This window comes from Dermacentor albipictus, chromosome 2 (genome assembly GCF_038994185.2).
Source record: "Dermacentor albipictus isolate Rhodes 1998 colony chromosome 2, USDA_Dalb.pri_finalv2, whole genome shotgun sequence".
Taxonomy (NCBI): domain Eukaryota; kingdom Metazoa; phylum Arthropoda; class Arachnida; order Ixodida; family Ixodidae; genus Dermacentor; species Dermacentor albipictus.
The window spans coordinates 125,354,228-125,368,762 of NC_091822.1; the positions used below are offsets into that span (position 1 = coordinate 125,354,228).

At 44.4% G+C, this 14,535-nt stretch overlaps 1 protein-coding gene across 2 annotated transcripts in view; it reads left to right on the plus strand.

The window, feature by feature from the left end:
* LOC139056087 (uncharacterized) overlaps nt 1-13,979 on the plus strand; it is a 29,983-nt gene extending 16,004 nt beyond the window's left edge. The window contains exons 8-12 of one of the 2 annotated variants that reach the window (XM_070533945.1): nt 2,655-2,794; nt 5,965-6,103; nt 7,411-7,575; nt 11,131-11,268; nt 13,626-13,979. In XM_070533945.1, the coding sequence (XP_070390046.1) occupies nt 2,655-2,794; nt 5,965-6,103; nt 7,411-7,575; nt 11,131-11,268; nt 13,626-13,826 (783 nt within the window). In that variant the 3' untranslated portion in view covers nt 13,827-13,979. The remainder of the gene's footprint in view (nt 1-2,654; nt 2,795-5,964; nt 6,104-7,410; nt 7,576-11,130; nt 11,269-13,625) is intronic. The other variant, XM_070533946.1, reaches the window with a different exon arrangement.
* The last annotated feature ends 556 nt before the right edge of the window (nt 13,980-14,535 follow it).

Sequence of the window (14,535 nt, forward strand, 5' to 3'; positions counted from 1 at the left end):
CTTACACTTTAAAGACGGTACGCAAAAAGCGTGCTTTGTTTTCACCTCTTCGTCGATGATCGAAACGTGCACTTTATGGAACTTACATATGAATTCGGGGCATATGTTATAGATGAAGTGGGATCGAAGTCTAAAATCACCAGTTAATTATAGCCTTTTGAAATATATAGCAATAAAGAGCCTAAAAGAAATACGTGGATGGTAATTGCAATTCATACCGGTGCGCTGGGAGGACTCCGTGCCACACCGAGTCAACATATTATGGAAAGCGGGAGAGGAGAGGGATGGTGACTTGAAATGGCTGACGCGCGAACGATGCTTATTGCTTGTATGCCAATTGCGGTATTTATTAGATTGCGGGAATATTCGGTTTTTTTTTTTTTTGAGGCGGTATGAGGAGCCGGCAGCAAATTTGGCATTGAGCTCATAATTGATGTAAATAAGTGGGGTGTTAAGGCTAGGCACGTTTTTAAAATCTTGAGATATGTGGATGTGTTTCTGATATTTTTTGATAAGGACGGAAGTTTAAACTTCGAAGAGAGTGTGCAAGATATTTTACCCATATTCCGACAGCATGGAAATGGCTTGCAATTCACCATTGAAGTGCCTGAGGGTAACTGCCTACAGTTTCTAGGTATAAATGTTGAGTTTTGTGCGGATCAGATTTGTTGGGCACATGCACCTCGTGCAAAAAAAAAAAAGGGGGCTCCTGCCATACGACTCCCGTCATTCGAAATTAATAAAAAAGGGGAATCGCTTCACTTCTCCTGAAATCTGCCCTCGTAAAATCGTGCCCTCACAGGATACAGGTTAGCTGGCAGAACCCATTGGCCAGGCTGTCTCCAGCTGGATTCCCTGATTCGATTTTGATGGCAGTCGCTTAAAGCCTACTACAAAAAATGAAGAGTGTGGCTGTGAGAGCTGGGGAAGATCCCCCTCAAGAAGAGGTGGTGAGACCTGTGGTGGTGCCCTATGTACACAAGATGGCCCGCAATTTAAACAAGGTTGCTAGAAGACATGGGGTGCCGCTTGTGTTTTCCGCCCCCCAAAAGCTCGGAAGTCTTTGTCCTCGTACCGAATGAATACGTGAAGATAAAAATGGATGCGGCACCAAGCATCGGTGACCGTTTATGAAGTGCGCCGAAGGTGTCGTGTACGAAATCTGCCTCTCATCCGACCGAACCAACATAGGGTAAACTGGGCGCTGAGTTAACGACCGAATTAGGGAACATGAAAGAAATGTAGAGCAAGATGGGAAAAGGCGAAACATACCCAAGCACATTAAGTCCTGCCCGTCACGCTCTTGTGAGCCATGTTTAGCAGGGGTGTGGATTCTATCAAAGAGTAAAGACGCAAAAGCTCGGGAAGTAATTGAGGCTTTCATTATCGGAAAAAAAGGAAGCATGTGCGTCAGCGACCCACCAATATTTTTTATATGGCTGAAAAGAAATATTTAATTCGTTCACTTCCATATCAGTCTTCATTTAATTGTGTTCCTTGCGTCAAAGACGCCTATATAAGTGTGTGATGTGCCTCCGATTAAAGCAGTTGTAAGTGGCGCTCTTTCCCGTCTCCTTCCTTATTTCTGTGTGTGTTCGCTCCTGGTACCCAAGATGAGCATAGATTGTTCACTGGGGAGCTTTGAAGAAAATTACTCATTTCACTGCTCGAAGGAATCATGTGTCTATTTTTCGCTGTTTCCGGAAAATGAAATGTTGCACAAAGATTGCATATATTTGGGGAACTTTTATTGCCTTCATGATAACGATGTTCGAAAAAGTGTGCTCTATTCACCGGCGCAAGAGAATCAATAACTCTGCCGGAAAGGACCGGCGTCTCTGAAAATTGATCTGCAATTGTGCGTTGCCGTATACGTACATAATTGAATTATATTGCGGACGGAGAACCGAATAGGAAATCAATACCAAATAGAGAAGCTGAAACAAAAAACATAGAACATATAGAACAAATTGAGCGAATTCACTACACTGTGAGCACGGTCTGCAATCTAGGGTAACTTATATGACGTTCACATTCTGCTGCTCAAGAGCTACAAAAATGGAGGAGTACCTCTTTATACTTCGTAGAGGACCGGAAGATGTTTGGCATTCTTCTCGCGAAGACGAGCAGCAAAGGTTTTAGGAATGAAGCACAGTAGTGACTCCCTGCATTCTTATATAAGCGACTTGTATAACGATAATGTGTAGCGACCGGCATTCTTGTCTCATCCTATAGAAACCAGTCCGGACGTACACCAAACCTTGAATCCATGGAAGGAAAAAAAAATACTTATGCAAAACAAAGTAAAAAGAAAGGCATTTTATAAGCATGCGATATTTCCCTTGAGCTTTTTCATTTACACGCATGTCAAAGTTGTTTACATATTCGCACGTGGAATATTATTTCCTTTTGTGCACATATGACGAGCACCTGTCCGACGGGTTCCGATAGACGTTCAGCATTGTCTCGCGGATTTTCCATTGGTCCATAGTACAATAGCTTTAAAGAAATATTTAGGCCTGATGAATCATAGCCCAGACATTCGGGTATCAAAAGGCTAAAGCAAAGCTACTTGGCGCTAGCAGTTTAGGTAAAAACTACGTAGCGCCATGCATGATGTGAGTGTAATCAACACAACTTGTTCGCCCATGCAGAAATTACGTGACACGGGAGACAAGCTGAAGAAGGACCATCCGCAGCCACCTGCGCCCGACGCTAGCCTCGTCATCTTGGGTATTAGAATTTGGCCGGCGAACAGCGACAAGTTCCTAGAAGAAGTGAGCGACCATCTAGAGTAAGAAGCATGGCGATTTGTACTTTATGCGATTGCCTCTAAGTTTAGAGACGTAGAATTTAATAGTGATGTTTAGTAACGACCCATCTTCCATCGGAAGGGAGGTAAAGCTATAAAAATTAGTGGAACGATAATTTTGTTAGTTTCGATCTTCTTGAAGTTGCCAAACACAGCTTCCTAGATTTGGCGACGATAATATCAGAACCGCTTAGGTATATTACAAAAACGGTCGCCTGTCACAAACTACGGCCTCGGACGTTTCACATAGGTACATTTATGAGCACTGAGCTGTAGTACATTTCAAGAACAAGTAAAGGACGTTTGCTTCCACGTGCTTTGCAATATGCAGTTTGGTCTTGTCCTCAACGATATTTTTCACTTCCCCGACGCACCAAAACCTGCATTATGATTTAGAGCTCAGCTCATAAGGCACCCGTTCCCGCGTTGAGCGTCGGCGCCCCTCGGTGTAACCTCGCCAATGCGCTCGTGCCACTGATCGCACCCTTCGTCATCGTCTCCCTCCACATTGGGCTCTCCTGCCGCTCATAATGCCAGCCTTCCCAGATCGCCCTTCCCTCTGCGAAGACACTGATGGCACTGGCCCACTGCCGGTCGGCGTGGTGATTTTGGTCTGAAATTTTGCGCCTCAATACATCGCGAAATGAAAACACGTATCCAGCGACGCTAAAATTTAGCTTTAGGGAAGTATCGTAATTCTCGGACACTTTTTTTAGGGTAAATAATAAAATAATTGTGAAATGCTAATACCCATTGACCGACAGAACATACATCAATTCATTGCATTTTGACAATATAAAGCCGCGCTTAGATCACCTTGAGCCGACTTTACTATGTGCCTAATCGTAGGCGCCTTCGAATGTATATTGCAGAATTTTTGGTGCACCGTTCTTCTGATGAGCGGGTAAAATTTTAGAGGAGTAAAACTACACAACGGGTGTTCGTTGTTTATTGCCGCAGTCTGGTGCGTCATTAAGGAGTTCTGCAATAGGTCCAGCCGATGGTGCTACTTGTGTCCTTGACTTGCATGTAGAGATTTCATTCTTGCTCAGCTTTGTTGATCAAGCACAGGGCATCACATGCGAAGGGGCGAATGAATTTCTTTCTCCGTGTCAATAAAGCGATGACGGAGGACCGCTCAAGCGTTAGCGGAATCAGGTGAAAATGCATTAAATTGTCGCTATTATAATGCTACCACAGACGTCTAGAAGTACCATTACACTGCAACACAGAAATGTCAAGGTTTCTTTTTGTTGAACGGTATGCTTGCTTGTAGAATTGTTACTCAGAGGACATAGCACTTGAGGTTTGGAAAAAATGTCGAAACATCGAAATTTCAATTTGTTTCACCGAAGGTTATAATAGCCGCCGGACATCGCACAATTTGGGGGTGTCGGTCTGACGCAAAATAGCAACCGATTCTAAAAGCACTGCGGTCTAGCACTGGGTTTCAAAGCGCTGGCTGCCACGAGGGAAGAATGCGAGGGACTGGGAAGTGACGCACGGTGCCGGACGTTTCAAGGAGCGACATCGGCTCCAGAGAAGCACGCATACCCGCCGTGGTTGCTTAGTGGCTGTGGTGTTTGGCTCCTAAGCAGGAGGTGGCGGGATCGAATCCTTGCCACGGCGGTCGCATTTCGATTCATGTATTCTGCAGCTCCTGATCGAGCCCTCATTTCTGTCCACAGCCCTCAATAAGTAAACGAATAAATAAATGAATAAATAAATATTAAATAAATAAATAAATAAATAAATAAATACAACGCTCGGCTGGGTATAGCTTTTATTAGGCAACTAACTGAAGGTAACAACTGCTCAACATTTTCGTGAGAGAAATAGAGTAGTACGGCTTGTCTATCAAGTAAAGCTCACGTATGAAGTGAAGGGGGGGAGGGAGGGCTGTATGTGCCCTCGAAGATAATAGACACCAGTCCGAAATTTTGTATAAGGAACATTGTATTCGGAGCAATGGAAGCGTTTATTTCGGTATCTGCACTTCTTTGTTCGTACTCTATTCCTGCGTGCGTATTGCGTGTTCATTCACTATAGCTATAACATTTCGAAAGCTTTCTTTAAATATAACTATCCAGCGTATGATTATGATACCTTTTGGATGTAAATAGTTGCAAATCATGTGAGCGCGCGCTACTGCACCACCATTTACAGATACTTTTTTCATAATCTGAACAAACTTTTTCTGTAATTGTTTTCTTAAGTGCACTACTTCCGGGCTTTTTATATGGATTAGAAGTGTGTTAAAGATATATTAGTTCACCTAAGTTCCACCGCATATTCTGCGAGAGAAGCGCAGAAAGCTTCTTCTGAGAGGCTTTCGTAACTTATATTCATATGATAATAATACATATATAAAATGGCTCAGAAACAAAATGCAACAAAATCAATAAAGGCTTAAAGACTTGAAGCAGCCACATATTGTCAGGAGAGTCACAGCATTACTGTAAAACACCGGACCAATCTCATTTGAGTCACGTGGTAGAAGACCTTGTCTCGGCTGATTTCAGGTAGGCTGCCGTTGCATGGCGTTCTTGGCCTCGGTATACAATGGTTAAAAAATTAATTGGAGCAGAGGCAACGCGTTATATGCGAAATACTGGCAGTACCCTTTTTCACCTTATTCGGTTGTCTTACACAACATGACCGACCCCGTGCTTCCGGTACCACTGGGTAGAAGCTTCCCAACAGCGAAGTCTTCAGCAGGAAGAGTTTGTGGCTAAGGTAGTGACACAAGCTTATGTACCCCTGCTTTATAGATGGCGTTCAAAACTGGCGTATATGACGTCTTTCCGGTCCTTAAATAGCTTCCGGTGCACGGAGCTCACCTTCGGAGTTCCGATGTTGTTACTTAGAGAAATCCGTTGCTTGGGCATGAATTTAGACACCGTCGATTTTCAATGTTAGGACGCCGTCCACCATTATGCGGTGAGTCGCATAATGGTGGACGCATAAAGTCTATTTCGCCGCACCGAGATGTGCGGCGAAATAGACTTGCAGAATTTCGAATATCTTCTAATCGGAGCTTCATTCTATCAAATTTTGTTAACTAATGTAAGGCTGCAGTGGTTCAGTGTGGTGGGAGTGAAAAATGAAGGAATGCTCTTTGGCGTGCGTGTTTGGATGCTTCCGTTTACCAGGCGATTCCCAGTTGACGGCTTCGTGCCCTGGACACACTTCACGGAGGACGAGTTTAAGGCCGATTACCCTGAGTGCTGGATAACGGGAGCGACGCCGTATAACAACAGTGGTGATAACAACACCAACATCTGGGGCATGGTGAGTGTGCTGCTTTTACTTCAAGTGAGCAATAAGTGACAACGGCCTTACTGAAGCAAACTTCTGTTAATATATCTGTCCTGCTTGAGGACCAAAGGTACCTTCGTATAAGGTAAAGCTATTTTTCTGTGGATTCCGGAGAAACCTGCAGTTAAAATATTGTCACCCTCGTTTCCGTAATTAGAAAACGGGAGAGCTGGGCGTACGGGCATTTCATATAACGGGAAGTCTATTATGTCACAAAGCACTCGCAATGAGAAATGTAGACATATCCAATATCTTGCAAAAGAACAGATGAACGTAACAAACATGATCGGGCGACGAATGCTGTTGTAGGAGATGTCACGCAAGCGAAGTTAACAACGCTACATATAGTACACATGAGAAATACGAGGACACCTGATACATTGAGACCCATACAAAGAATTTAACTTGCAAGGCTGTATAACCATTCTCTGAGTGTTCACTGATCCAGAGAGCACGCGTACTTTTTTTTGTTCCCACAACTTTCCTCAATAATTGAGATGAATTGCCTCAGGCATCTGTCTACTTACTCTTACATTGGCGTTGAAATTGCACACAACTATTATTTAAGGTTGGTGAAGAAGGAAACGAAAATAATTTCGCATGGTGTACTCGCAGATAAGAAAGAGGCCCTGAACCACTCTTTATCGAAGTGGAGTAATGCATTTAAAGCTGACTTAGGCTACTTAAGAAATGTGTTGGCGGAGAAAGTGCTACAATCCGTTCAGCAGGAGCACGGTCAATCAGAAATCAAGTTGCCTATGATCCCTTTCGCTGTGTTCCCGCTCCTTCTTCACTGCCTTGCACTGCCAAGGCTACGGCGGAATGGCGCGTGTCCACAACACACCGCCTAGTTAACTTCAACGTAGTGGGCAGTTCCAAGTTTGATTTGGGATGTTCACGTATATGGACGCTTGTATTACTGATTTTGGCACCTACTACGTGCCAAACAAGGCTGTCCTCACGGACCCACAGTGCAGTGAGCCAGAGGACACGTCGCGGCACCTCGCGGCGGCCACGGTATCTACGATCCGTAGCGGACGGCGGCTACTTGCAACTGTGGAACACGGACAGACTGGAGCTTGTGAACACGAGCGCGCACTCAATCCCTGTCAAGCGCAAGACAAACACTGCGCATGCGCGCTACAGTGCTTCAATTCGGAGACACGGGTGCGAAATGTGTGCGCGCTTTATATCTACGTCACAGTTCCTTCACGTCTTTCGAATTCCCGTGCGGTTCCCCCTTGGATAGTGCTTCTTCACGTGGACCTCTTCCATTTCAGGTTCAGGTGTTGGACTGGGTGAACAAGAGCACTGCGTGGAACAAGCAGCCTTCCATCTCCGTGTCGTTCTCGTTGTGTTCACGTGTGTATGAGGCAGCCGGTGCGGAGGAACTCGACAACCCGTGTAAACAAACGAAGTTCACGATTCCGACCTCATCGAGCGATGTGAGCAGCTGGACCAACTTGACGTCCCGCGTTATACAGTGTATCGCTATTATTAATGGGTGGCCTGACAGACCACGATGCGGGAAATGATGTGCGCGTTGGTATGTGCAATACTTTCGTTAGTACGAATTCCGAATAAGAGGAAATACACATCTTTTGTAAGCGGCGGAGCGCTGCGATGATGCTACGTATATGCAAGTCACGCACTACAATAGCGTACAGTGTCCTGAATATTTGGCTGCGCGTGTTCAAAAAAAGATTTTGCGCTCACCGCTGCACTGTTCTTCCTCAAATTCGGCAGAACGATCGCATTTTGGAATCGACTTCGTTTACTATAACACCTACTTTTTAAGACAGAAATGAGACACTGTTTTCGTCTATGGGGAAAATGGCGTCTGAAAAGTCGGCCCTGGCACAGGCTTGTGTCGCCACCTACGGTCATCTGTAGAAAGCAGCGTTTCAGGGAGGACTGGCGCGTGTTGCCCGCTCCAGGAACAGGCGACTGCGCCCTTCCACCCCCTGAAACTGCTTTCTACGGAATACGACAGGTGGCGACACAAGTTTATGCTTGCGCCGTCGCGGCAGCAGCTGTCATCCCCATAAGCGGAAGCACATTTTAACTTTTTTTTCTTAGAAACTAGGAAATTAACTGTGCCAAGTGTTACGAAGTCGAGGCCAAAATGTGACCGTTCTGCAAAACTTGAGCAAGAACAGTGAAGCAGTGAGCTCAAAATCTTTTTCTGAATGCGCGCAGCCACATATTCAGGACCCTGTACGTGGAAAAGCTCGTTAGCAGGGAAGCTCGCAAAACGCCTAGTGAAACAGATTCGTGTTCGCTAAGGATTACAGCAAAATGTGCCTACAATCGTGAGCAGCTAGTTAGTCCCACGACGAAAACACGACGTTGGTGAATGACTTTCGCAGCGCCCTCTGCAATCACGAAACCGGTGCGAAAAAAAAAAAACGCGAACAGTGATCAAAGGACGAAACTGGACTTGAAATAACGACGTCTTAATCCCATACACTGTGGCCATCTGCATGAAAAACTTCGAGGAAGGCGATAGACACACATATGTATATGTATTGCACTTTAGAAGCCCTTCTATATATCATACAATCATAATGTGCTTGAAAAGTTTATGCATTTCGTAAAAACAACTGTTTCTTATGCCGTTGTTCCGGATGGAGCCCGATCTTTCCTAAAACAATACATAGTATAGGTTTGGCTTGGGAAAGGCCAGACATGGCCGACAAGTCACCATTCTAGACTGAGCCGTATTCACAAAAATGGGTTTACGCTTAGGCTGCTCGTAAGCACAGACAACAGATAATGGCGATGTTGGATATTAGGAACAACGGCGGCCAATGACAAAGAGCACTTTCAAAAAAGAAAAACAAAAGCTTTGTTGACTCTGCCACCGTTATAGCTAACAAGTGCATCAAAAGGGCCTGGAGTGGTGCTGGCCAACACTCCCAGTGCAGGCTCTAGTAAACATAAAACCCCATGGTAGCGGACGCGATGATGGTCGTCACCGTCGCACAAATGGTCGTGCAATGCACGCGTAACGCGGAGGTAGTGGGTTCGTTCCCAAACGGCGACAAGTTATCTGCTCATCCACTTTCATTTTCCCTGCCCTCCACTTATTATTTTCTTTATTTCAATTTCATGCAGAGATAATTACTCCTATGCTTGGCTTCGTTTCAGTGCCTGCTACACCTTTATGGTCGCGATTAGCACCCTCCGCTTCTCTTCTTCTTGATCATTCATAGAAAGGTTCCCGAATCTGGCAACCTTGATGCCAATAGGTAGTATAGTCGAGGTCCATGGCTAGCATACAAGCTACGTGCCTACTTATTTAAAATGGCCGGTTACGTTAGTCCATCAGGCAGAAAAAACTATGTTCCGCATCTGCCCGCCTTGGCCCTGAATGACACTGGCTAACACTCCCTAGACTGGCTGCAGTAAACATATACCCAAAATAATGGGCTAATTGATGGCCTTCGCCACAGCGCGATTGGTAGCGCAATGCGCCCGCGATGTTAAAGCTGTGGATTCCTCTCCCACCAGAAACAAGTAATCTTTTCGTCCACTTCCGTTGGCTATTTTCCTGTATATATTCAGGATTTCAATTTCAACCACAGTTAATTACCGTTATTTACGATATCGACCGGGTGAGGTGCCTCCACTGCAAGAATTGGGAAACAACGATGAAGCCGGCCATCATGATAATGAATATAAAAGTAGAAAAGATTGCATTAAATTTAATGGTGCATGGTTGTGACTCTCAGCCGAGTCTCGAGCGGTTCTGATTAACACGGGGCCCTGTAATGCCTCAAATACCCCCTTGCGGTCTTGTGGTCGTCGCTATCTTCTTGGGGAAGCCTGTGGATCATTGGAAGCAGGCTCTGCCGTCGACGACCTCGTCCCCTTCGTGTTTCCTTCCCTTCGTCTCTGCCTTTGTGTTAGCTCGGGGAATAAAAGGGGTGACGCTGGTTAGGACAAGAGGGCAATTATCTCGATAAGGGGGCGCCCGCTTGTACGATTGGCAGGTCAATCATAACACTATGGTTTCCTTGGCTTCGTTGCCTGTTCACAGTTTCGAGAGAATGGCCATCATCATCAGAGTTTACAAAAAAAAAAAAATAGTGGCACTGCTGCACTGATGCTGAAGACAGCAGGCAGCGTGCTTGGCCATCCTGCTGTTCTTAAAAAAATAGAACAATTAAAGCATACAAAAGAGACAAAAGGTACAGTTCCTAGTATATATATATATATATATATATATATATATATATATATATATATGTGAGCGTGCGTGAGGTATTGAGCTAAGCGGCTCAGTTAGAGTTCCATAGCAAAAGGTTTTCCGCGCCAATAAGGAACGCAGCATATGAGTTCCGACACGCGTATCTGTCCGTGTTCACTGTGGTGGCAAAAATAATCCTACTCTTTGTAATAGCCGCTAGATCGTGTTACTTCGACAGACCTAGCAGTTACTTGGAGCGGCGTTTGGGTGACGTACGCCTTGGCACGTTTTGCCTTTATTCAGTACCTAATAATTCGCCGAGTACAGGCACCCGTGAGTAGCAAAGTACCGTAGTATGCATGCTCCGTTTGCTTATTATAAATTTAACTGCTGACGTAAACTTCCGTTGGTAAGCTAGACAACTAGAATGATTGATGTTACATTTTTGTTTCGGTTTGTAGCGTGGACCAAGCACGAAATATCTGTACGGACTTCCGAGCCACCCATTCATCTCTGACAGAAATCCTGCAAGTGTAGCTCACTGTGGTGATGATGCATGTTTGTGCTGGCAGTGCCAGAGCTACTGCTTTGGCATTGTTGCGATGCGATGCACGAGAGCGGTGCTGCGCCTTTGTCTTTCTGTCCTTCTATCGCACAGCTTTGCAACGCCAAAGAGAGAGAAAGAAAGAATGCCACGTCGCTCTCATACAGGTTTCATAACGATTTCCTTGAAACTCTTAAACTCATTATTGGGGACCCATGTGTCCTTTTCTCGTGCGTAATCTTTTTTCGTGCCTCTCTTCCACAGGGATGCCTCCAGAACATATTCAAGAATGTTGAGGGTTTCGGCCACGACACCCGATTAGACCAGAAGCGCTTAACGCCATACACCATCAACAGAGGCGACATAGCCGTTTACGAAATTGCGAAGCATATGAAGAAAAAGGTAACTGCCGTTTTTCTGCACGCTTGCAGCATATTTGTTACTGACTTTGCGTCTGTTATGTTAGGCTGTCATAGGAATGTCTTGAATTAGCGTATCGCTACGTGGTGTCCGATATCTTGGATGGCGAAAGGTCTATGTGGATTCGGTCAAATCCGCACATCCATGAATCCGCAAGAAGGTTAACGTTCATTACGTAAACCCTGAACTGCTCTGATGTAAATTTATTAGGTTTAAACAAAATTAAACTTCATTCACAGATAGAAACTGGTAGCCCAAAGCGATATTTCCCAAGACAAACACTCATGAGAGAGAGAAACGAAGAGGGAAATGTAAGGAGGCTAACCAAACACATGCCCAGTTGGCCACACTGATGAGTTTCCAATAAAAATTCAGGCAGTTGAGTAATTATCTGGAATAAATGAATGATTCCGATTTAACCATGACAAAGCTAGAAGTAACCCAAACGAAACGTACAAGGGCCGTTTAAAGACTTTATCTTTTTAGCTTAACGCCAAGATTGCCTTCATTGGCTTTGAAAGCAGATGTACTACTCATAAGCCCTGTGCTGTACTTCGAATAGTGATGTAAAACGCACAGCGATGCGACAAACATAGCTGGCATGTGCCTTGCAGTGCAGGACAGTTGACTTTTCAGTAGAGGGATGTATTATTGAATACCGCATATTCAAGGGCAAGGGCCGCACCAGTGTAAGGGCCGCATCCTTGTAAGGCTCGCACCTTCAACATGGCAGCCCAAAATATGTAGAAAAAACATTTCCAACGGAGAAGCAATCGCGTTTGGTATCCCGATGCCGGGCGCGACCATCGACGAACTTTCGCAGGATGCCTACTCCCGCATGGTGCTACTAGGTGACGAGAGCCAGTATTTGCACAAGACCCGGGGTGTGCGCAAGTCGCTGGTTGGGCGGGCGCCATTTTGAGAACACGGTTCGCTCATGTGTAGGGGACGCAGCTCATCAAAATCATAAAATATGTGCAGCCCTTGCACGTCTCTATACGGTATTTACATTTCCCGTTCTGCTTAAGGACGCTAAGCGCAAAAAACAATGTTTCTTTTTTTCGTGTGTAAGAGAGAAATAATAACGACGGTTAAGCCCAATTAGCATTGTCGTTGCACAGCTTGTCCAGGAGTACAAATTTCTGCCATCTTCACTAAAACCTCAAATTCCTCTTTGGTGTATACGTGGTGACAACGTTTAACTTTTACGTAATATTTAGAAATCGTCTGTGGTAGATGGCATACCACAGTATGCAGTATTCGAAGAGGCGGACAATAACAGCTCGAGAAATCAAAACACTTATTCAAAAAAATCTCTATGAATCGCTCATCACTTCTAAATTATTTACATTACGGCACATACTGCTATTAACGAAATGGAAGTGTAGCCAGTGAAGTTGCAAGATGTATGCAGTTGAAATGAATCTCGTGGATCACGACACTTTGGAGATATTTCTCACAGTGCGGGACGAAATACATGGCTGCTCCAGTTACATTTACGCTTCTATGCGGAAAAAATCGTTTTGTTTAAAAAGCGAAACAACAGTGCAATTTTACAGCGAGTTTGATGCGGCATAACTGGCGTCATTCTGGGAATTTCATTCCGAGTGGATGCGCCGTGCAAATTCACCGGCTACAATTCCTAAATTACAATATGTTGAGTAAAGTAATACGTTAGGAAGATAATTAAGGATATTTTGTTAACTGGTTGAACATGTGTTCCAATTTCTCGTGTAAGTAACGTCGACCTCTATGAATAATCCAGCTCGAAGTCTGGAAATTAGGTCACCCCCATGAGCAGGCTATTTTGATAAATTTCGCAAAACTTGGAAATGATCACGCCGTGCTTTAATGCTGTCACGTATGTTTTCTAATCTGTATTGTTTACTATGCCGGGTACATTATTTCACGTTGATGTAACGTTTCAAGCATGAAATTTCGTTAGCGTTGTATACATGGAATTTTCTCATCTTGCGGATAGCGCAGCGTAAAGAAAAGCGCGCAGAAATCACAAATGCACAAGATGTGCGTGGTATAATACGTGAATGTAGTCCTCCTTTTGTGAGAATTTTACGATCCAGCAGTTCAATTTGCACGAGCTATCTCGGTTTTAAATTCTAATGCAAAAAAAAAGAACTTCTTTCAATGTTTGTGTTAAAAATTTATTCCTTATTATTGGATGTGTTTTTGACGCGCATAGGTGAGAACGTGCTAAAGGAGTTTCACGTGAAAAAAACAAAGCTTCTGCAGTTGCTGGCATAGCACTAACACAATCTCGTGTATATTTGTCAGAGCATCTCTCGTTCTTTTCATCTGGGTACGCACATTTTTTTTTTCAGTTGTGCTGGCTGAAAGTGCGCTACACCGAATTTGAGATCAGCGCCGCGCTGTTCGATTTGGAGTGCGAAGACTGGGGCGTCAAATGTAACCAGGCCGGCTACGGTACACTGAACGGAACGAAGAGGCTGAGAGAAGTCTCGAATTACGCCCATGGGTTGACGCAGAAGGCGGCCAACATTTCAGCTTGCCTATCACTGTGAAATGTCGCGTATCTAATATTTTATACAGACGTTCTGGCAGCTTGGTAACACTTGCCGCCTTTTTCATTTTCGATTACCGAAATATTTGCTGCGAATATGTTTTTACTGGAACCAATTATGCCGAAGGCACGAATAGAAAATTTTGGTCTGGCATCTGGGTAAACAATTTTCTTCCAAGCGTACCTTCCCTATTACCACTGGTGCAAGCGAAATGTGATGACCGCCATTATGTGGTCAATATTATGAAATGAGCCATTGTACGGTAAATAAGAGCAGCAATATATTCGTAGATGATGAGAAATTTTTCGTGTTAATATAGAGCCAGTTCCGCCATAAAAATATTTTTGACAGCTTTCTGCGCTGCATACACTGCCAGTTGACAGTCCAACACACGGGAAAAAGAATTCGAAAAGATGTCAATATTACTAAACAGAACAGAACAAACTATTTTCCAAATCATGTGTGCATATTACTTAAATGAAATAAATGTCACTCCTTGGTACGCTGATGATCTAGATGCAGAATATGAATAGCGATGTGGGCGAGCTGGTGAAGGTTCATCGTGTAATTTCCGGAGCGCGAAGCGCTGAGCCTTGGAAACAAAGATAAAAAATGACTAAGGAATAGCACGAGAAGGACAAACACGAGCGCTAGTGTTTGTCCTTCTCTTGCTCTTCCTTCATGCCTTTTACGGTGAAGCTACAGTCTA